Source organism: Nerophis ophidion, linkage group LG06, assembly GCF_033978795.1.
Source record: "Nerophis ophidion isolate RoL-2023_Sa linkage group LG06, RoL_Noph_v1.0, whole genome shotgun sequence".
Taxonomy (NCBI): Eukaryota; Metazoa; Chordata; class Actinopteri; order Syngnathiformes; family Syngnathidae; genus Nerophis; species Nerophis ophidion.
Window position 1 is genome coordinate 71255581 of NC_084616.1, and position 24900 is coordinate 71280480.

The following is a 24900-nucleotide window of genomic DNA, read 5'->3' on the forward strand; positions in this document are numbered from 1 at the left end:
TGTTGCTAAAGGCCGCTGCAATACACCGCTTCCCACCTACATCTTTCTTCTTTGACGTCTCCATTATTAATTGAACAAATTGCAAAAGATTCAGCAACGCAGAAGTCCAGAATACTGTGGAATTATGCGATTAAAGCAGACTACTTATAGCTGGGATCGGGCTGCAAAAAAAATGTCCGCTACAATCCGAGACGTCACGCGCACGCGTCATCATACCGACGTTTTCAACAGGATACTTCGCGCGAAATTTAAAATTGCAATTTAGTAAACTAAAAAGGCCATATTGGCATGTGTTGCAATGTTAATATTTCATCATTGATATATAAACTATCAGACTGCGTGGTCGGTAGTAGTGGGTTTCAGTAGGACTTTAACCCTGAATTGATCAACGTGGACCCCAACTTAAAAAGCTGAAACAGCTATTCGGGTGTTAACATTTAGTGGTCAATTGTACGGAATATGTACTGTACTGAACAATATACTAATAAATATATTGTAGCATCCCGTAAGCGTTAGTGCTGCAACGGGTTCTGGGTATTTGATCTGTTTGTGTTTATGTTGTGTTACTCCCGAAATGTGTTTAACACTGTTGCAAATATGTGCCACACTGTGAACCCACACCAAAGAAGAATGACAAACACATTTCGGGAGTAACACAACATAAACACAAACAGATCAAATACCATTCTTGTTTGGTGTGGGTTTACAGTGTGGCACATATTTGCAACAGTGTTAAAGTTGTTTATACGGCCACCCTCAGTGTGACCTGTATGGCTGTTGAACAAGTATTCCTTGATTAACGATCAACCCACTTCCCGGCTCCCTCCCTTTCTTTGATTGATTGATTGATTGATTGAAACTTTTATTAGTAGATTGCACAGTTCAGTACATATTCCGTACAATTGACCACTAAATAGTAACACCCGAATATGTTTTTCAACTTGTTTAAGTCCCTCACTAATGTTGTTGCGTGCACACACCTTCGCAATTTTTTTTGCTTTTAACCCCTCTTAACCCTTTACATACTTTGAAAATACAGGCAACCTTGACACAAAACGCCGGGCATTTGAGGCATTTAAGAAACCCCGCCCGGACAACCCGGACAGTCCTGCAAAAAGAGGACATGTCCGGGGAAAAGAGGACCTTTGGTCAGTCTAATTTACCCTGGATAACCTGTGGCGGTCTGGGTGTGAGGAGCGCCATGGACTACACAAAAGATTCTAGGAGGGGTTAAAAGGCAGACAAAACCGGTAGTTATTTGAGTTAAATAGCACCAACACACCCAAGTCAATTACTACCCATCCCCATTACTCACCACACAACTACAACTTAGTCACAGGGATGAGCCTGGAGACCGAGGCAGAATGGAAATTGAAAGAGACAGAAAAAAGTTTACAGGAACTTTCTGGTGAGACGAATAATCACTTTACTGGAACTCGGCGGGCCGTCGTTACGCGAGAGGCGCCATCTTGTCCAAATAGTTGTGTGTTTTTCTCCAAATAAACGCCTTGTGGGAAGGCCATGATGTGGGATTAGGTCTGATGAGGCTGATGGGGCTGAGGACCTGGAGGGCTAAACACAACCCTAAAGTCCAGCCAAAGGCGCCTGTGCTCCATTATGCAGCACTTAGACATGATCGGCGCTTCTATTGTAGCAGGAAGGATTATGGGTAGGGAAGGGCGTGATAGGAAATGAAGAAAAAGTGAGCTAAGCCACATGTGGAAAACCACAGCTAACCACTTCATTGTGATTTCAACGACCGTTTTCTACAACTAAAGTATGTCAAAGTAAAAGACTAAACTATGAGAACTACAAGGTGTAATTTTGATTCATCAAACACCAATGATGAATAAAAAGACATGCTTCATATTGAATAGGCCCATTTTGACCAATTAAATCCATGTAATTGGATTTTAACGACACACTTGGCCTTATTTATAAAAGGGACAAGCGGTAAAAAAATGGATTGATGATTTTAATCTACATTTTAAGCACTTGCTTCTGGTGTACATTTTGGTTAATTTTGCTCATTTATAACCCGTTTTTATTTAGTCCGTCTGCAAGATGTTCGATCCTGGAGGCGTTCACAGAAATGAGACCACACCTAACCCTTTCCAAAAATATCCAAAATGATCTTTCGAAAATGTACAAAATATATATAAAATAAAATGAATAAAATACAATAAAATAAATATATATGTTGAAGTTGCAACTGCTTTATTTTTTCAAGTCACGGTCAAAAATAAACTTCATAAACATATAGATTCCCCTGGTCACAATATTAGGTACAGCTTAATAAACTAAACTAAACTAAACTAAACTTTTTTTTGAGTCGGTCTGCAAGATGTTCGATCTTGGAGGCGTTCCCAGAAATGAGACGACACATCACACTTTCCAAAAATATCCAAAATTATCTTTCGAAAATGTGCACAATGTATATAAAATAAAATAAATATATATCTTGAAGTTGCAACTGCTATATTTTTTCAAGTCACGGTCAAAAATAAACTTCATAAACACAGATTCCCCTGGTCAAAATATTAGGTACAACTTAATAAAGTAAACTAAACTAAACTGCACACATGTTGATTCATTCTAACTCTACATTAAAAAAAAGCTACACTTAAATGTATGTCAGACCTGGGCAAAATACAACCCATTGGCCACAGGCGGCCCATTAAGTTCTTGCTCAGAAGAAATAGAATTACAAAACTTTTCTTTTACATATAAAAAGTGCAACATTAAACAGTTTCAAGTCATCTCAGCCTCAGATAAACTTTTCTTTTACCCCCCGCAGCTTGGCTAACTTGTTCTTCCACCATAGAAGTGGGTCAAAATCTAGTTTTAATGCAATACAGCAACCCCCCGCGACCCCGAACGGGACAAGCGGTACAAAATGGATGGATGGATGGATGGTCTTACACGTGCTGCTATAAAAACATTTGTTATTGCTTTAACCCTGCCTGGCTGGGTGAGGAGAGGCTGCTTGAATGCGGTGTTTGCACCACGCTCCTCTTTCTCTTCCTTAAAGCGATGTTCACTTGGGGGTGGTGCCGCTTCAAAGGGGTTAGCATGTTTGACGTGTCGGCAGAAGCATACCCTACTGCTGCTGAACAATGTCGGCAAACATCCGTCCTCCATTGTTGTATCGCACCGCGAAGCCGAAGTGTTCCCAAAGGGGATATGTTAACGGGGCAGGAGGGTCTTCCAGCTCTGGCTTTTACCTGTTGTCCTAGCCCGGTCGCTGCTAGCCTGCTGTGTGTTGTGCGCTACCTAATATGTCCGTGTGGAAACTCGTTCGGTACACCTCCGAACCGAACCGAAACCCCCGTACCGAAACGGTTCAATACAAATACACGTACCGTTACACCCCTAGTTATCACAAATTCTTTTTGGGACGTAACTTCCCCCCCCCCCCGCAGCTTGGCTAACTTGTTCTTCCACCATAGAAGTGGGTCAAAATCTAGTTTTAATGCAATACAGCAACCCCCCGCGACCCCGAATGGGACAAGCGGTAGAAAATGGATGCATGGATGGTCTTAAACGTGCTACTATAAAAACATTTGTTATTGCTTTAACCCTGCCTGGCTGGGTGAGGAGAGGTTGCTTGAATGCGGTGTTTGCACCACGCTCCTCTTTTTCTTCCTTAAAGCCATGTTCAATTGGGGGTGGTGCCGCTTCAAAGGGGTTAGCATGTTTGACGTGTTGGCAGAACCATATCCTACTGCTGCTGGACAATGTCGGCAAACATCCGTCCTCCATTGTTGTATCGCACCGCAAAGCCGAAGTGTTCCCAAAGGGGATATGTTAATGAGGCAGGAGGGTCTTCCAGCTCTGGCTTTTACCTGTTGTCCTAGCCCGGTCGCTCCTAGCCTGCCGTGTGTTGTGCGCTACCTAATATGTCCGTGTGGAAACTCGTTCGGTACACCTCCGAACCGAACCGAAACCCCCGTACCGAAACGGTTCAATACAAATACACGTACCGTTACACCCTAGTTATCACACATTCTTTTTGGGACGTAATAGGGGAATTAAAAAAAAACAAAAGCCAAAGAAAAAGCAAAACATGCACAGAGTTAATCCATCGATGCTTGTTTAACTGAAGTCTAATGCATGGCATTGGAGCTTTGTGCAAGTCATTTTTCAAGATTGCTGACTTTACCTTTTGTTATTGCAGGATTTATTGCAGGAATAAAAGGTGGACTACCAAGTGTAAATATGTGTCGAAACTATTGAGTTAACACCCTCTTCATCAAAGATTCATCAATCTGGAGAAGACGGCGCTAATAAGAATAATAAACGCACAAATCCCGGGAGATCCTCCGGTTTACAGAACGTATCATTTATCTTCGACTTGAGAGTCACGTATCGTAGCGGCCAAAATAAGCTACGTTTAAACGTAGTTTGTTTTCAGTGAAAACACTCGGGTTGACAGATATGATGTAGAGCCAGTTTATAGAAGCTGGAACATTTTCAATGTTGGGAAGACCACTTTGGGGGGTTGGTCACCCGCATAAAAAGATTTAGGTGCCTGGTAATGCAACACACGGATGCCGCACTGCTGGATCTCGGTTTGAACGCCACTCCGACCGGGAGAAAAATGAGATGATGAACGGCGTGTCCGTAAGGGATTCCACTCAAATCCTTTTCAACTCTTCATCTTAGCTCCATTCATGTGTCTCTGACCTCTTATTTGACTTCACCTTGGATTTGCTTTGTTTAGTCATTTTTATGTGAGGCCCTGACCCCCCCGAGCTGCCGCCCACCAACCACTTCCACCAGCACCACCACTTCTGAGAAGGAGCTCCTCTTCAGCAAACTGATCAGGAATGCACTCAGGAGGTGGGAGGTGGAGGTGGGCTCCGCAGACCTTAGCTCGGAAACACAGCGCTTCATTGTTCTCCTACCTTTACATTCCAGTCTGCACCTTTTTCTAAAATCCCACTGCTTTTTTTAACTCTCATACCTTCCTATGCCTCCCATTCCAGCCTCACCTGGCACTGTCCTGCAGCTAAAAACGATGCACTGACAGTAAACTTCAGCGCTTTTATCAGGCGCTTTGCCGACGGGAGTGCAAATCTATTACAGGCACGCGGGATTTACAAGGCTAATCCTGCGTGCATTGAACTGTGCATGCATACCTGTGTGTGTGCGTGTAATGGGAGTCATAAGGTGTTTGGTCATGATACGCATCTGAACAGGCTTGTCTGTGCATGTAACTCAGGCCTACTTCTTGAATGAAAGCCAAAACCGCTAGGGATGGAACAGCAAAACCCACGCCACATTGAACAGTCGAAACCAGACACACCAGCAAACAACAATGCAGTAGAAACAAGGGTATCATTAATTTACACTTCGTAATGTTTGGATTGGACGAGGAGATTGAGGGGAGCAAAAAGTGGGGCACTGCTGCAAAGGGGACACTACATATAGTCATGTATTGGGGGTATGACAATTTCATATTATGGTTATTGTGACCTAAATCAGTGTTTTTCAGCTGATATTGACAGTAAAAAGTCGTTCTTGCGTACTCATACAGTTACATTTAGTCATGTATTGGGGGTATGACAATTTCATATTATGGTTATTGTGACCTAAATCAGTGTTTTTCAGCTGATATTGACAGTAAAAAGTCGTTCTTGCGTACTCATACAGTTACATTTAGTCATGTATTGGGGGTATGACAATTTCATATTATGGTTATTGTGACCTAAATCAGTGTTTTTCAGCTGATATTGACAATAAAAAGTCGTTCTTGCGTACTCATACAGTTACATTTAGTCATGTATTGGGGGTATGACAATTTCATATTATGGTTATTGTGACCTAAATCAGTGTTTTTCAGCTGATATTGACAGTAAAAAGTCGTTCTTGCGTACTCATACAGTTACATTTAGTCATGTATTGGGGGTATGACAATTTCATATTATGGTTATTGTGACCTAAATCAGTGTTTTTCAGCTGATATTGACAATAAAAAGTCGTTCTTGCGTACTCATACAGTTACATTTAGTCATGTATTGGGGGTATGACAATTTCATATTATGGTTATTGTGACCTAAATCAGTGTTTTTCAGCCGATATTGACAGTAAAAAGTCGTTCTCGCGTACTCATACTGTTACATATAGTCATGTATTGGGGGTATGACAATTTCATATTATGGTTATTGTGACCTAAATCAGTGTTTTTCAGCCGATATTGACAGTAAAAAGTTGGTCCCCGCATACTCATACTGTTACATTTAGTCATGTATTAGGGGTGTGACCATATAAAAATTACATTTTACAGTTATTGTGACCTAAATCAGTGTTTTTCAGCCAATATTGACAGTAAAAAGTCGTTCTCGCATACTTATACTGTTACATTTAGTCATGCATTAGGACCTAAATCAGTGTTTTTTAGCCGATATTGATGGTAAAAAGTCGTTCTCGCATACTCATAATGTTACAATTTAGTCATGTATTGGGACCTAAATCAGTGTTTTTCAGCCGATATTGACAGTAAAAAGTCGTTCTCGCATACTCATACTGTTACGTTTAGTCATGAATTGGGGGTGTGACCATATGAAAATGTCCTATTACGGTTATTGTGACCTAAATCAGTGTTTTTTCAGTCGCTATTGACATTAAAAAGTCGTTCTCGCATACTCATACTGTTACATTTAGTCATGTATTGGGGGTGTGACCTGATGAAAATTTCCTATTACGGGTATTGTGACCTAAATCAATGTTTTTCAGCCAATATTGACAGTAAAAAGTTGTTCTCGCATACTTATACTGTTACATTTAGTCATGTATTGGGACCTAAATCAGTGTTTTTCAGCCGCTATTGACAGTAAAAAGTCATTCTCGCATACTCATACTGTTACATTTAGTCATGCATTGGGACCTAAATCAGTGTTTTTCAGTCAATATTGACGGTAAAAAGTCGTTCTTGCATACTCATACTGTTACATTTAGTCATGTATTGTGGGTGTGACCAGATGAAAATTTCCTATTACGGTTATTGTGACCTGTATCAGTGTTTTTCAGCCGATATTGACAGTAAAAAGTCCTTCCCGCATACTCATACTGTTACATTTAGTCATGTATTGGGACCTAAATCAGTGTTTTTCAGTCGATATTGACAGTAAAAAGTCGTTCTCGCATACTCATACTGTTACATTTAGTCATGTATTGAGGGTGTGACCATATGAAAATGTCCTATTACGGTTGTTGTGACCTAAATCAGTGTTTTTCAGTCGCTATTGACAGTAAAAAGTCATTCTCGCATACTCATACTGTTACATTTAGTCATGTATTGGGACCTAAATCAGTGTTTTTCAGCCGATATTGACGGTAAAAAGTCATTCTTGCATACTCATACTGTTACATTTAGTCATGTATTGGGGGTGTGACCATATGAAAATTTCCTATTACGGTTATGCTGACCTAAATCAGTGTTTTTCAGCAGATATTGACAGTAAAAAGTCGTTCTCGCATACTTATACTGTTACATTTAGTCATGCATTAGGACCTAAATCAGAGTTTTTTAGCCGATATTGATGGTAAAAAGTCGTTCTCGCATACTCATAATGTTACAATTTAGTCATGTATTGGGACCTATATCAGTGTTTTTCAGTCGATATTGATGGTAAAAAGTCGTTCTCGCATACGCATAATGTTACATTTAGTCATGTATTGGGTCCTATATCAGTGTTTTTCAGCCGATATTGACAGCAAAACGTCGTTCTCGCATACTCATACTGTTACATTTAGTCATGTATTGGGGGTGTGACCATATGAAAATGTCCTATTACGGTTATTGTGACCTAAATCAGTGTTTTTCAGTCGCTATTGACAGTAAAAAGTCGTTCTCGCATACTCATACTGTTACATTTAGTCATGCATTGGGACCTACATCAGTGTTTTTCAGTCGATATTGACGGTAAAAAGTCGTTCTTGCATACTCATACTGTTACATTTAGTCATGTATTGGGGGTGTGACCAGATGAAAATTTCCTATTACGGTTATTGTGACCTAAATCAGTGTTTTTCAGCCGATATTGACAGTAAAAAGTCCTTCCCGCATACTCATACTGTTACATTTAGTCATGTATTGGGACCTAAATCAGTGTTTTTCAGTCGATATTGACAATAAAAAGTCGTTCTCGCATACTCATACTGTTACATTTAGTCATGTATTGGGGGTGTGACCAGATGAAAATTTCCTATTACGGTTATTGTGACCTGTATCAGTGTTTTTCAGCCGATATTGACAGTAAAAAGTCCTTCCCGCATACTCATACTGTTACATTTAGTCATGTATTGGGACCTAAATCAATGTTTTTCAGTCGATATTGCAGTAAAAAGTTGTTCTCGCATACTCATACTGTTACATTTAGTCATGTATTGGGACCTAAATCAGTGTTTTTCAGTCGATATTGACAGTAAAAAGTTGTTCTCGCATACTCATACTGTTACATTTAGTCATGTATTGAGGGTGTGACCATATGAAAATGTCCTATTACGGTTGTTGTGACCTAAATCAGTGTTTTTCAGTCGCTATTGACAGTAAAAAGTCATTCTCGCATACTCATACTGTTACATTTAGTCATGTATTGAGGGTGTGACCATATGAAAATGTCCTATTACGGTTGTTAGAACCTAAATCAGTGTTTTTCAGTCGCTATTGACAGTAAAAAGTCATTCTCGCATACTCATACTGTTACATTTAGTCATGCATTGGGACCTAAATCAGTGTTTTTCAGTCAATATTGACGGTAAAAAGTCGTTCTTGCATACTCATACTGTTACATTTAGTCATGTATTGGGGGTGTGACCAGATGAAAATTTCCTATTACGGTTATTGTGACCTGTATCAGTGTTTTTCAGCCGATATTGACAGTAAAAAGTCCTTCCCGCATACTCATACTGTTACATTTAGTCATGTATTGGGACCTAAATCAGTGTTTTTCAGTCGATATTGACAGTAAAAAGTCGTTCTCGCATACTCATACTGTTACATTTAGTCATGTATTGAGGGTGTGACCATATGAAAATGTCCTATTACGGTTGTTGTGACCTAAATCAGTGTTTTTCAGTCGCTATTGACAGTAAAAAGTCATTCTCGCATACTTATACTGTTACATTTAGTCATGTATTGAGGGTGTGACCATATGAAAATGTCCTATTACGGTTGTTGTGACCTAAATCAGTGTTTTTCAGTCGCTATTGACAGTAAAAAGTCATTCTCGCATACTCATACTGTTACATTTAGTCATGTATTGGGACCTAAATCAGTGTTTTTCAGTCGCTATTGACAGTAAAAAGTCATTCTTGCATACTCATACTGTTACATTTAGTCATGTATTGGGGGTGTGACCATATGAAAATTTCCTATTACGGTTATGCTGACCTAAATCAGTGTTTTTCAGCAGATATTGACAGTAAAAAGTCGTTCTCGCATCCTCATACTGTTATATTTAGTCATGCATTGGGACCTAAATCAGTGTTTTTCAGTCGATATTGACGGTAAAAAGTCGTTCTTGCATACTCATACTGTTACATTTAGTCATGTATTGGGGTGTGACCAAATGAAAATTTCGTATTACGGTTATTGTGACCTAAATCAGTGTTTTTCAGCCGATATTGACGGTAAAAAGTCGTTCTCGCATACTTATACTTTTATAGTTAGTCATGCATTGGGACCTAAATCAGTGTTTTTCAGTCAATATCGACAGTAAAAAGTCGTTCTCGCATACTCATACTGTTACATTTAGTCATGTGTTGGGGATGTGACCAGATGAAGATTTCATATTACGGTTATTGTGACCGAAATCAGTGTTTTTCAGCCAATTTGGATGGTAAAAGTCATTCTCGCATATTACTCATCCTGTCACATTTCGTCATGTATCTGAGGTGTGACCATATGAAAATTTAAATTTTTTGGTTATTGTGACCTAAATCATTTTTTTTCCAGCCAATATTGACAGTACAAAGTCGTTCTTGCATATTTAAACTGTTACATTTAGTCATGTATTGGGGGTGTGACCGTATGAAAATATCCTATTACGGTTGTTGTGACCTAAATCAGTGTTTTTCAGTCGCTATTGTCAGTAAAAAGTCGTTCTCGCATACTCATACGGTTACATTTAGTCATGTATTGGGACCTACATCAGTGTTTTTCAGTCGATATTGATGGTAAAAAGTCGTTCTTGCATACTCATACTGTTACATTTAGTCATGTATTGGGGGTGTGACCATATGTAAATTTAATTTTACAGTTATTGTGACCGAAATCAGTGTTTTTCAGCCAATATTGACAGTAAAAAGTCGTTCTCGCATACACATACGGTTACATTTAGTCATGTATTGGGGGTGTGACCATATGAAAATGTCCTATTATGGTTATTGTGACCTAAATCAGTGTTTTTCAGTCGATATTGACGATAAAAAGTCGTTCTCGCATACTCATACTGTTACATTTAGTCATGCATTGGGACCTAAATCAGTGTTTTTCAGTCGATATTGACGGTAAAAAGTCGTTCTTGCATAATCATACTGTTACATTTAGTCATGTATTGGGGGTGTGACCAAATGTAAATTTAATTTTACAGTTATTGTGACCTAAATCAGTGTTTTTCAGCCAATATTGACAGTAAAAAGTCATTCTCGCATACTCATACTGTTACATTTAGTCATGTATTGGGGGTGTGACCATATGAAAATATCCTATTACGGTTGTTGTGACCTAAATCAGTGTTTTTCAGTCGATATTGACAGTAAAAAGTCGTTCTCACATACTCATACTGTTACATTGCTCATGCATTGGGACCTAAATCAGTGTTTTTCAGTCGATATTGACGGTAAAAAGTCGTTCTTGCATACTCATACTGTTACATTTAGTCATGTATTGGGGGTGTGACCAGAGGAAAATTTCCTATTACGGTTATTGTGACCTGTATCAGTGTTTTTTAGCCGATATTGACAGTAAAAAGTCCTTCCCGCATACTCATACTGTTACCTTTAGTCATGTATTGGGACCTATATCAGTGTCTTTCAGCCGATATTGACAGTAAAAAGTCGTTCTCGCATACTCATACTGTTAGATTTAGTCATGTATTGGGGGTGTGACCAGATGAAAATTTCCTATTACGGTTATTGTGACCTGTATCAGTGTCTTTCAGCCGATATTGACAGTAAAAAGTCCTTCTCGCATACTCATACTGTTACATTTAGTCATGCATTGGGACCTATATCAGTGTCTTTCAGCCGATATTGACAGTAAAAAGTCGTTCTCGCATACTCATACTGTTAGATTTAGTCATGTATTTGGGGTGTGACCATATGAAAATGTCATATTACGGTTATTGTGACCTAAATCAGTGTTTTTCAGCTGATATTGACAGTAAAAAGTCGTTCTCGCAATTGTTGGATATGAATTGAAACCATAACCAAGCATGCATCACTATGGCTCGTCTCAAAGTAGGTGTACTGTCACCACTTGTCACATCAAGCCGTAACTTATTTTGAGTTTTTTCATGTCTCAGTTCTTGTCTTACGCTCCTATTTTGGTGTTGATTGTCATGGCATGTACAGATCTACTTTGTGGACGCCGTCTGCTCCACATGCTGTAAGTCTTTGCTGTCGTCCAGCATTCTGTTTTTGTTTACTTTTCAGCCACTTTAGTTTTAGCTTTGTTTTGCATAGCCATCCCTAAGCTTCAATGCCTTTTCTTAGCGGCACTCCGGTTGTTTATTTTTGGTTTAAGCGTTGGATACATTTTTACCTGCAAACTATTGTCGTCGTTCCTGACATCTACAAACGAATTAGTTACCTGCTGCCACCTACTGATACGGAAGAGTATTACAAGGTTACTCTGCCGAGCTCTTGATAGCACGGACACTCAACAACGGCAAATTTGCGGATTATAATTACTGGTTTGCCCCAAAAAATTTTAACCCAATAAAGTGAAATTACATAATCTCCCACGGCACACCAAACATTATCTCACGCTACACTAGTGTGCCGCGGCACAGTGCTTGAAAAACACTGACCTAAACGATCACATGTATCATTATTATAACGGTATTGTTAAACGTGCGAAAAAACATACTTCTACACAAGGGTTGTCCTGATACCAATATTTTGGTACCAGTACCAAAATGTATTTTGATACTACTCTAAATAAAGTGGACCACAAAAAATTGCATTATTGGCTTTATTGTAACTCAAATCCATTTACTATTTTAATGAGCAGTACCCCCGGTCTGTGAATATATCCGTGAGGTTATCAATCACCTTTTTACTATCATTCTAATTTAAAACAGTAATACTAACCATTAAAAGTGTTACTGTGATTTACCATTAAAACCATTTATCGTTAAGGCTATGTCCACAAGAAAACCTGAAAAGTAGACTTGATGGTATTCTAACATCTTACGATGAAGTATAATATCTTTAAAATCAGCGCGGACTTACAAGAAGCTCAGGAAACATTCTGAATGTTTTTTTTAATCATCGTAATAAGTCAATACCACGTGTTTTGTTGTAAATAAAATTTGAAAACATAAATTCCTGTGGGGAGTGCTCAGAGAGTATGGGGTACCGGACTGTCTTATTGTGGCGGTCCGCTCTCTGTATGATCAGTGCCAGAGCTTGGTCCGCATTGCCGGCAGTAAGTCGAACACATTTCCAGTGAGGGTTGGACTCCGCCAAGGCTGTCCTTTGTCACCGATTCTGTTCATAACTTTTATGAACATAATTTCTAGGCGCAATCAAGACGTTGAGGGGTTCCGGTCTGGTGACCGCAGGATTAGGTCTCTGCTTTTTGCAGACGATGTGGTCCTGATGGCTTCATCTGACCGGGAACTTCAGCTCTCACTGGATCGGTTCGCAGCAGAGTGTGAAGCGACCGGAATGAGAATCAACACCTCCAAGTCCGAGTCCATGGTTCTCGCCCGGAAAAGGGTGGAATGCCATCTCCAGGTTGGGGAGGAGACCCTGCCCCAAGTGGAGGAGTTCAAGTACCTAGGAGTCTTGTTCACGAGTGAGGGAAGAGTGGATCGTGAGATCGACAGGCGGATCGGTGCGGCGTCTTCAGTAATGCGGACGTTGTACCGATCCGTTGTGGTGAAGAAGGAGCTGAGCCGGAAGGCAAAGCTCTCAATTTACCGGTCGATCTACGTTCCCATCCTCACCTATGGTCATGAGCTTTGGGTTATGACCGAAAGGATAAGATCACGGGTACAAGCGGCCGAAATGAGTTTCCTCCGCTGTGTGGCGGGGCTCTCCCTTAGAGATAGGGTGAGAAGCTCTGCCATCCGGGAGGAACTCAAAGTAAAGCCGCTGCTCCTCCACATCGAGAGGAGCCAGATGAGGTGGTTCGGGCATCTGGTCAGGATGCCACCTGAACGCCTCCCTAGGGAGGTGTTTAGGGCACGTCCAACCGGTAGGAGGCCACGGGGAAGACCCAGGACACGTTGGGAAGACTATGTCTCCCGGCTGGCCTGGGAACGCCTCGGGATCCCCCGGGAAGAGCTAGACGAAGTGGCTGGGGAAAGGGAAGTCTGGGCTTCCCTGCTTAGGCTGCTACCCCCGCGACCCGACCTCGGATAAGCGGAAGAAGATGGATGGATGGATGGATAAATTAATATCAAACTTTTATCATGACATCAACCGAAAAGCCTCTGTTTTACCCATCCGTGTTTTTGCAACTCTCCCCTCTGGCCAGGATTTTTGAGAAGGCTCCATTATAAAGAACTAAAGTATATGTTTGCAAGTGGACAAAAGGCCAAAATGCTCAGAAAAGTATGTGTTTTTAAAGCGTAATGATGCGTATGCTCAACCAATGAGCGAGCAGCAGTGGTTTTTGTCACCCATATGGTACATGGCTGACCAGGTAATTCTACTCGTACCTCCTAGTACCCGGTGGTACCTTGTTTTGCCAGTGGAACGACATCAATAACGATTAAAGCCAAGTAAATACAAAGTTTCTCTCCCCTCTTCTTTCTCAACGGTCTTAAAAATGCAAATAGACACCACTTTAGTACAGTAGACCCAAGCCTTCTTTTGACACTCTTAGTTGGCTGCTTTAAGGAGCCTAGTTTTATCCAAGGAGAGACTGAGGGCAGCTAGAAATGGGGCCAGAACAGGATACTACCAGGTCCACTAGCACCAGCTGTTTTTCCAGCTAAGCACTATCAATGGCATTAAAAAAAGGAAGCAAGAACAGTGGGGAATAAAGTCAGCTGACTTTCCTAAAAACCTTCACACTCCTCCTATACTTCTCGCCAGCCTTAAAGATGCTAATCCAGGACACTTCAGAACAACCTTCTTTTGACACTTTCAGTCCCCACTTCTTCACATAACAAAAAAAGTCTTCTTGAGGTCAAAACTATGTCGTGACAGGGACCTCGGTCAAGGCTTTTTAACATTGAAACGAGTGATCCACTACAATCCAAAAACGTAATCCTCAAACCAGTAAGGATCGTGCAAAAGCGTAACAAAAAACAACCTGAGCTAACGAAAAGGTCTGAATCCGTTCTTCTGAAAAAATCACTACGAGTCGGATCCAAGCAAAAACTTTGGTTGAGGGTTAATGACGTCATCAACGTATGGAACTAATTAAATGGAACTACATAACACGTAGGGGTGTAACAGTGCGTGTATTTGTATTGAACCGTTTCGGTACGGGGGTTTCGGCTCGGTTCGGAGGTGTATCGAACGAGTTTCCACACATATTAGGTAGCGCACCGGAACGTTGTGTAAACAATGCAGAGCGAGGCACAACACACGGCAGGCTAGCAGCGACCGGGCTAGGACAATATGCGTTCGGGAACACGTTGGCTGCGCGGTGCGATACAACAATGGAGGACGGAGGTTTGCCGATATTGTTCAGCAGCAGTAGGGTACGCTTCTGCCAACACGTCAAACATGCTAACCCCTTTGAATGGTCCCCACCGCATTCAAGCAGCCTCTTCTCGGCGAGTCAGGCAGGGCTGAAGCTATAACAAATGTTTTTATAGCAGCAGATTTAAGACCATCCATCCATCCATTTTTCTACCGCTAGTCCCGTTCGGGGTTACAGGGGATTGCTGTATTGCATTAAAAACTAGATTTTGACCCACTTCTATGGTGGAAAAACAATGAGCCCATATATCCTCTTAGCCAGGCTAACTTGGTAGTAAAAGCTACAACTTGAGGCAGTTTAATGTTGATGAACGTGGACCCCGACTTAAACAAGTTGAAAAACGTATTGGGGTGTTTGCATTTAGTGGTCAATTGTACGGAATATGTACTGTACTGTGCAATCTACAAATTAAAAGTCTCAATCAATCAATCAAAAAAAGCACTTTATATGTATAAAGGTTTTGTTAAGAAACCATTCTGAGCCTTATCTTATTTAGTTTTTATTTTATATACGTTGACCACATTAACCTTGGCAAAGGACCCTGTGTATATGTATGTTATGCCATTGTTTCCAAATTTGGTAGATAAATAACCCAAAAATTTACATTTTGTTGTTTTCTTACTGTACCGAAAATGAACCGAACCGTGACCTCTAAACCGAGGTATGTACCGAACCGAAATTTTTGTGTACCATTACACCCTTAATAACACGTTAGGTAAGAACTGATGCAACAAGCTGGAAGTTGCAATTATGCTAGGTTCCAATGCCATTAAATGAGCCATGACTCAGACTGTTTATAGAAATACTAAGAAATACAGAATGTTTTCACATTAAAACCCAAAGTACAGTTGAAACATTTATATGAGCGCCATTGAGAAAAGTGTATTTCCCTAGAGCTAAAATTATACAGGTGGATGAAAAACAGGTAACCTCGGTTCACAGCATATGCTTCCAGGTCAGGGATGACGCTGAGACATGTCGATCTTCGAGACCTACGCATTCCTTCCATTGCAGAGGAGACACGTTAGCCAAGGGGAGAATTCCACTGAGCAATGATAATAACGCCTATGACAAACATTTACGGTATAGCAACCGAAAAACACCGCCTAAACGGAGACTGAAAGCAAATGGACACTGCACGGAGAAACTTAAACGGAAACTCGCTTGGGTGTGAGAAAGGCAGGAAAGGTGAGAGGCCTGGAGGCAGAAATACCAAAGATGATATCTCTTACCTTGACACATGTCTTTGACTTCTTCGTAGCCCTCTTTGCACTGGCACTGCCCGACGGGCACCAACCACTTTCCGTCCACGGTGCAGTAAATACGAGGCAGCTCCTCGCTGATGGCGTTATCCACGCATATCCCGCTCACTTGCCTCAGAGCTTGGTTCTCGCCGCCGGCGACTGTTTCCTTGAAGGACGCCAGGCTCATCACCGTGGCGGGGCAGGTCTTGTAGTAAACCCTCACCGAGAGGAGCGCGACACATGCGCCGATGTCTTGGAAAGCCAAGTAGAAGCCCTTGCGCGAGAGGTTCTCCACCACCCGCGTCTCGGTGTTGATCTGAAGCTCGCCCTTGTTGCTGATCTCATCGGGAGCGATGGTGGCCACTTTCTTGAAAAGCCCCCTGCGAAAGGTGGTGCCCACGTCGACGTCCGACTCTGAGGTGAAGAGGTTGAAGGTTTCCTTGCAGATCACGGAGGCGCCGTCGAAGGAGTTGCAGTCGCGTACGATGAACTGGAGCTCCACAAAGACCCGAGAGGCCGACGGTCGCCGCTGGATGAAGGTGGTGCGGAGCCAGTTGTCTTGTTCACGTTCGCCGACATTGCAGACGGAGTAGGTGTACAACTGAGAACCGTTCACGCGCCTTTGGACGATCTCCCACTGAAACAGAGCGACACAAGGCAACAAGGTTAGAAGATCTAACACGGAGCCTTGGGGAGCCCCTCGGCAAAAACGAAAGGGACATCATTGTCGGAGTGAGTTTGTGACGAACCCCAAGATGCAGAGAAGGAGGCAGGCATTGAGTAAGGAAACATGGTTTAATAAAACACGAAGACAAAACCCAACAAAAGGGGTACAACAAAAAGTACGCACGAGGCGGTAAACAAACTAAAAGAGCTAGCATGGGAGCTAGAAAACAAAAGGAGCTTAGCATGGAAGCTAGCAAAAACAAAAGGGCCTAGCGTGGAAGCCAGCGGGTAGCGAGCAGGAAAACAGAAGTCGTCACGTATAGTACATCCCACGTATAGTTCATCCCACCCCCCGGATTGTAAATAATGTAAATAATTCAATGTGAATACTATGATGATTAACCTGTGTGATGACTGTATTATGCTGATAGTATATATTTGTACCATGAATTGATTAAACAAGTTGAAAAAGTGAAGTGAAGTGAATTATATTTATATAGCGCTTTTCTCTAGTGACTCAAAGCGCTTTACATAGTGAAACCCAATATCTAAGTTACATTTAAACCAGTGTGGGTGGCACTGGGAGCAGGTGGGTCAAGTGTCTTGCCCAAGGACACAACGGCAGTGACTAGGATGGCTGAAGCGGGAATCGAACCTGCAACCCTCAAGTTGCTGGCACGGCCACTCTACCAACCGAGCTATGCCGCTTATTCGGGTGTTACCATTTAGTGGTCAATTGTACGGAATATGTACTGAACTGTGCAATCTACTAACAAAAGTATCAATCAGTCAATCAATCAATACAAAGACAAATTAAAAGCGGGGAACAAAAGACAGTAAGCTACAAACTGCTACCGAAATATAGCTTACCGCTACGCTGCAATGGCACGACACGACAGAAGCGGCAATAAAGACGTTACATGCAATACGTGACAATAATCCAGCACTGACTGGAGGAACAAAGCAGGTACAAATAGGAGTGGGCTGATTGACACCAGGTGTGGCCAGGTGCGCGCCCAGGGAGAAACACAGGAAACAGACCAAATAAGAGCGCTGACAGGAAACACTACACACACACAGAGGAAACAAAGACAAATGCAGAGGGAAAAACCAAAACATAGACAAACTGTCAGGGGCAAGCCTGACAATCATGGTACAACAATGTGGGTGTGTAATACCTGGCAACTGAGGTGAGTATTTACCATATTTTCTTACATTTGCAACAATTAACACAGAAACATTTACTAAACATGTTTGTCTATCTGTTTTGGCCCTGCAATGAGGTGGTCACTTGTCCAGGGTGTACCCCGCCTTCCGCCCGATTGTAGCTGAGATAGGCGCCAGCGCCCCCCGCCACCCCGAAAGGGAATAAGCGGTAGAAAATGGATGGATGGATGTACTGAACTGTGCAATCTTCTAATAAAAGTATCAATCAGTCAATCAATCAATACAAAGACAAATTAAAAGCTGGGAACAAAAGACAGTGAGCTACAAACTGCTACCGAAATATAGCTTACCGCTACGCTGCAATGGCACGACACGACACGACAGGAGCGGCAATAAAGACGTTACATGCAATAAGTGACAATAATCCAGCACTGACTGGAGGAACAAAACATTGCAAATAGGAGTGGGCTGATTGACACCAGGTGTGGCCAGGTGCCAATCAGCCGCAGCTGAGGGGGAAACAGCGCAAAGGGAGAAACACAGGAAACAGACAAAATAAGAGCGCTGACAGGAAACACTACACACACACGGAGGAAACAAAGACAAATGCAGAGGGAAAAACTAAAACATACACAAACTGTCAGGGGCAAGCCTGACAATCATGGTACAACAATGTGGGTGTATAATACCTGGTAACTGAGGTGAGTATTTACCATATTTTCATACATTTGCAACAATTAACACAGAAACATTTACTAAACATGTCTGTCTATCTGTGTTGGCCCTGCGATGAGGTGGCGACTTGTCCAGGGTGTACCCCGCCTTCCGCCCGATTGTAGCTGAGATAGGCGCCAGCGCCCCCCGCGACCCCGAAAGGGAATAAGCGGTAGAAAATGGATGGATGGATGTACTGAACTGTGCAATCTACTAATAAAAGTATCAATCAGTCAATCAATCAATACAAAGACAAATTAAAAGCTGGGAACAAAAGACAGTAAGCTACAAACTGCTACCGACACAACAGGAGCGACAATACAGATGTTACATGCAATACGTGACAATAATCCAGCACTGACTGGAGGAACAAAACATTACAAATAGGAGTGGGCTGATTGACACCAGGTGTGGCCAGTCAATCATGGTACAACAATGTGGGTGTATAATACCTGGTAACTGAGGTGAGTATTTACCATATTTTCATACATTTGCAAGAATTAACACAGAAACATTTACTAAACATGTCTGTCTATCTGTGTTGGCCCTGCGATGAGGTGGCGACTTGTCCAGGGTGTACACCGCCTTCGGCCCGAATGCAGCTGAGATAGGCTCCAGCACCCCCCACTGCCCCAAAAGGGACAAGTGGTAGAAAATGGATAGATGGATCTTTTAAGCGGCTTCACGGTGGCAGAGGGGTTAGTGCGTCTGCCTCACAATACGAAGTTCCTGTAGTCCTGGGTTCAAATCCAGGCTCGGGATCTTTCTGTGTGGAGTTTGCATGTTCTCCCCGTGAATGCGTGGGTTCCCTCCGGGTACTCCGGCTTCCTCCCACTTCCAAAGACATGCACCTGGGGATAGGTTGATTGGCAACACTAAATTGGCCCTAGTGTGTGAATGTGAGTGTGAATGTTGTCTGTCTATCTGTGTTGGCCCTGCGATGAGGTGGCGACTTGTCCAGGGTGTACCCTGCCTTCCGCCCGATTGTAGCTGAGATAGGCGCCATCGCCCCCCGCGACCCCGAAAGGGAATAAGCGGTAGAAAATGGATGGATGGATGGATCTTTTAAGCGGGCAGCACGGTGGAACAGGGGTTAGTGCATGTGTCTCACAATATGAAGGTCCTGAGTTGTCCTGTACGAGAGTGCATTTCTGACAACACATACAATCAGAACCCGTATTTAGCTTTCAACACATTTTCAACATGGAAAACTAGAGATTTTATACATTAATTCATCAGTTTCCTTCAACACTAACCCAGCGTAGGGTTGTGGGGTTAACCAATTCACATGAAGCGTGGGGAAGCATTGGAAGGTCCGACATTATTTTTCCAGTTATTTTCAGTGCTTAAACTGCATGCTAAAAGTTGCCACAAATATTTCAGGAAAAAAAAAAAAAAAAAAAGCCACAACCTGTCTGAACATAGCTCTCAAGGAACAACTACACCCCCCACCCCTCCCCACGGGGCCTTTTTTTTTTTTTTTTTTTTTTTAAAGGCTGGCTTGTACGCATTTGCTCCCTCCATTAAAACAGCCGGGGAACATTTTAAATGGGTGTATAAACTGTAAAACAACAATCATTGCAAGTGACGTGAGAAAATAGGTGTGCTGTGACCACCCCGGGGAGAGGAAAGTGAAACAAAAATGGCATTTTGAGGTAATGAAACCTCCCTTTGAGGAGGCGGCGGGCGACCACACGTTTGAGTCATCGGCACATGAAACCAGTTTATTTACAGTGGGGCAAAAAAGTATTTAGTCGGCCACCGATTGTGCAAGTTTTTCCACTTAAAATGATGACAGAGGTCTGTAATTTTCATCATAGGTACACTTCAACTGTGAGAGACAGAATGTGAAAAAAAAATCCAGGAATTTACGTTGTAGGAATTTTAAAGAATTTATTTGTAAATTATGGTGGAAAATAAGTATTTGGTCAACCATTCAAAGTGATGGAAGGAGGTTTTGGTTCAAAATCTCACGATACATGGCCCCATTCATTCTTTCCTTAACACGGATCAATCGTCCTGTCCCCTTAGCAGAAAAACAGCCCCAAAGCATGATGTTTCCACCACCATGCTTCACAGTAGGTATGGTATTCTTGGGATGCAACTCAGTATTCTTCTTCCTGCAGCATGTGGTGCTTAGGGTGGGTTGGGGAGCGGCGGCGGCGGCGTTTTTAATGGTCAGAAAAACCTTTTCAAAGGTGTCTATTCTTAACGACGGATCAAAATGATGTCAATTTCCATAATGTGGTTTGTGTACAGTGGGGCAAAAAAGTATTTAGTCAGCCACCGATTGTGCAAGTTCTCCCACTTAAAATGATGAGAGAGGTCTGTAATTTTCATCATAGGTACACTTCAACTGTGAGAGACAGAATGTGAAAAAAAAATCCAGGAATTTACGTTGTAGGAATTTTAAAGAATTTATTTGTAAATTATGGTGGAAAATAAGTATTTGGTCAACCATTCAAAGTGATGGAAGGAGGTTTTGGCTCAAAATCTCACGATACATGACCCCATTCATTCTTTCCTTAACACGGATCAATCGTCCTGTCCTCTTTGCAGAAAAACAGCCCCAAAGCATGATGTTTCCACCCCCATGCTTCACAGTAGGTATGGTGTTCTTGGGATGCAACTCAGTATTCTTCTTCCTCCAAACACGACGAGTTGAGTTTTTAAAAAGTTCTATTTTGGTTTCATCTGACCACATGAAATTCTCCCAATCCTCTGCTGTATCATCCATGTATCCTTTTTGGTATAAACTCAGTATTATTCAATCAATCAATGTTTATTTATAAAATAGGTGGAATTGAGTCTGGCAGAGTTTTAAAATGCTTCAATTGTCGTTCATTTTTAATCTTTCAGAATATGGAATAAATATTATCAAACTCCAATTACAGGATGTTATTAATGTAAGTTGCCCATTTTCTCCAACTGATGTACTATAACATCCTACATTTTATTCTGTACACACGAAGCATCGGCCACAACAAAACTTGTACATTTTGGACTCATTTCCTTAATCACACCTAACGTTAGAAGAATATACAAATTATTTCAGCATACATTTAGAATAAATAAATAAATGATAAATGGGTTGTACTTGTATAGCGCTTTTCTACCTTCAAGGTACTCAAAGCGCTTTGACACTACTTCCACATTTACCCATTCACACACACATTCACACACTGATGGAGGGAGCTGCCATGCAAGGCGCCAACCAGCACCCATCAGGAGCAAGGGTGAAGTGTCTTGCTCAGGACACAAGAGCAGTTTCTTTCATTCAAAAACCTCTGATCACTTTTATACTTCTCAAACTCATCCTGCGGGCCGGATAAAATCTGCTTGAGACCCCTCCACAGCCTCTGCGACGGTTGTAGTAATAAGAACTTGTCGAACATGAATTAAGTAGCAATAATGCTAAAACTATGGGCGGAGTTTATACTGAATGTTGTGATGGGATGTTTACATTTCCGTCTGCTCAACACTCAACAGCACAGGGCAACAAATGTAGCTTACTAATTTTACTTACTTAATTCTTCTTCCTCCAAACACGACGAGTTGAGTTTATACCAAAATGGATACCAGGATGATACAGCAGAGGATTGGGAGAATGTCATGTGGTCAGATGAAACCAAAATAGAACTTTTTGGTATAAACTCAACTCGTCGTGTTTGGAGGAAGAAGAATACTGACTTGCATCCCAAGAACACCATACCTACTGTGAAGCATGGGGGTGGAAACATCATGCTTTGGGGCTGTTTTTCTGCTAAGGGGACAGGACGATTGATCCGTGTTGAGGAAAGAATGAATGGGGCCATGTATCGTGAGATTTTGAGCCAAAACCTCCTTCCATCAGTGAGAGCTTTGAATGGTTGACCAAATACTTATTTTCCACCATAATTTACAAATAAATTCTTTAAAATTCCTCTAATGTGAATTCCTGGATTTTTTTTTTTCACATTCTGTCTCTCACAGTTGAAGTGTACCTATGATGAAAATTACAGACCTCTGTCATCATTTGAAGTGGGAGAACTTGCACAATCCCCGGTTGACTAAATACTTTTTTGCCCCACTGTACACAAACCACATTATGGAAATTGACATCATTTTTGATCCGTCGTTAAGAATAGACACCTTTGAAAAGGTTTTTCTGACCATTAAAAACGCCGACGCCGCCGCTCCCCAACCCACCCTAAGCACCACGTGCTGCAGGAAGAAGAATACTGAGTTGCATCCCAAGAACACCACACCTACTGTGAAGCATTGGGGTGGAAACATCATGCTTTGGGGCTGTTTTTCTGCTAAGGGGACAGGACGATTGATCCGTGTTAAGGAAAGAATGAATGGGGCCATGTATCGTGTGATTTTGAGCCAAAACCTCCTTCAATCAATGAGAGCTCTGAATGGTTGACCAAATACTTATTTTCCACCATAATTTACAGATAAATTCTTTAAAATTCCTATAATGTGAATTCCTGGATTTTTTTTCACATTCTGTCTCTCACAGTTGAAGTGTACCTATGATGAAAATTACAGACCTCTGTCATCATTTTAAGTGGGAGAACTTGCACAATCGGTGGCTGATTAAATACTTTTTTGCCCCACTGTACACAAACCACATTATGGAAATTGACATCATTTTGATCCGTCGTTAAGAATAGACACCTTTGAAAAGGTTTTTCTGACCATTAAAAACGCAGACGCCGCCGCCGCCGCTCCCCAACCCACCCTAAGCACCACGTGCTGCAGGAAGAAGAATACTGAGTTGCATCCCAAGAACACCATACCTACTGTGAAGCATGGGGGTGGAAACATCATGCTTTGGGGCTGTTTTTCTGCTAAGGGGACAGGACGATTGATCCGTGTTAAGGAAAGAATGAATGGGGCCATGTATCGTGTGATTTTGAGCCAAAACCTCCTTCAATCAATGAGAGCTCTGAATGGTTGACCAAATACTTATTTTCCACCATAATTTACAAATAAATTCTTTAAAATTCCTCTAATGTGAATTCCTGGATTTTTTTTTCGCATTCTGTCTCTCACAGTTGAAGTGTACCTATGATGAAAATTACAGACCTCTGTCATCATTTTAAGTGGGAGAACTTGCACAATCCCCAGTTGACTAAATACTTTTTTGCCCCACTGTACACAAACCACATTATGGAAATTGACATAATTTCTGATCCGTCGTTAAGAATAGACACCTTTGAAAAGATTTTCTGACCATTAAAAACGCCGACGCCGCCGCTCCCCAACCCACCCTAAGCACCACGTGCTGCAGGAAGAAAAATACTGAGTTGCATCCCAAGAACACCACACCTACTGTGAAGCATTGGGGTGGAAACATCATGCGTTGGGGCTGTTTTTCTGCTAAGGGGACAGGACGATTGATCCGTGTTAAGGAAAGAATGAATGGGGCCATGTATCGTGAGATTTTGAGCCAAAACCTCCTTCAATCAATGAGAGCTCTGAATGGTTGACCAAATACTTATTTTCCACCATAATTTACAAATAAATTCTTAAAAATTCCTACAATGTGAATTCCTGGATGTTTTTTTTCGCATTCTGTCTCTCACAGTTGAAGTGTACCTATGATGAAAATTACAGACCTCTGTCATCATTTTAAGTGGGAGAACTTGCACAATCGGTGGCTGACTAAATACTTTTTTGCCCCACTGTACACAAACCACATTATGGAAATTGACATCATTTTTGATCCGTCGTTAAGAATAGACACCTTTGAAAAGGTTTTTCTGACCATTAAAAACGCCGACGCCGCCGCCGCTCCCCAACCCACCCTAAGCACCACGTGCTGCAGGAAGAAGAATACTGAGTTGCATCCCAAGAACACCACACCTACTGTGAAGCATGAGGGTGGAAACATCATGCTTTGGGGCTGTTTTTCTGCTAAGGGGACATGACGATTGATCCGTGTTAAGGAAAGAATGAATGGGGCCATGTATTGTGAGATTTTGAACCAAAACCTCCTTCAATCAATGAGAGCTCTGAATGGTTGACCAAATACTTATTTTCCACCATAATTTACAAATAAATTCTTACAATGTGAATTCCTGGATATTTTTTTTCACATTCTGTCTCTCACAGTTGAAGTGTACCTATGATGAAAATTACAGACCTCTCTCATCATTTTAAGTGGGAGAACTTGCACAATCCCCGGCTGACTAAATACTTTTTTGCCCCACTGTACACAAACCACAT

The 24900-nt window shown here is 41.7% G+C and overlaps 1 protein-coding gene across 2 annotated transcripts in view; it reads right to left on the bottom strand.

Annotated features, from left to right (window-relative positions):
- Positions 1-24900, bottom strand: part of epha2b (eph receptor A2 b) — a 122303-nt gene that overhangs the window by 94108 nt on the left and 3295 nt on the right. For both annotated transcript variants that reach the window (XM_061904782.1, XM_061904783.1), the window contains exon 3: positions 16126-16774. In XM_061904782.1, the coding sequence (XP_061760766.1) occupies positions 16126-16774 (649 nt within the window). The remainder of the gene's footprint in view (positions 1-16125; positions 16775-24900) is intronic.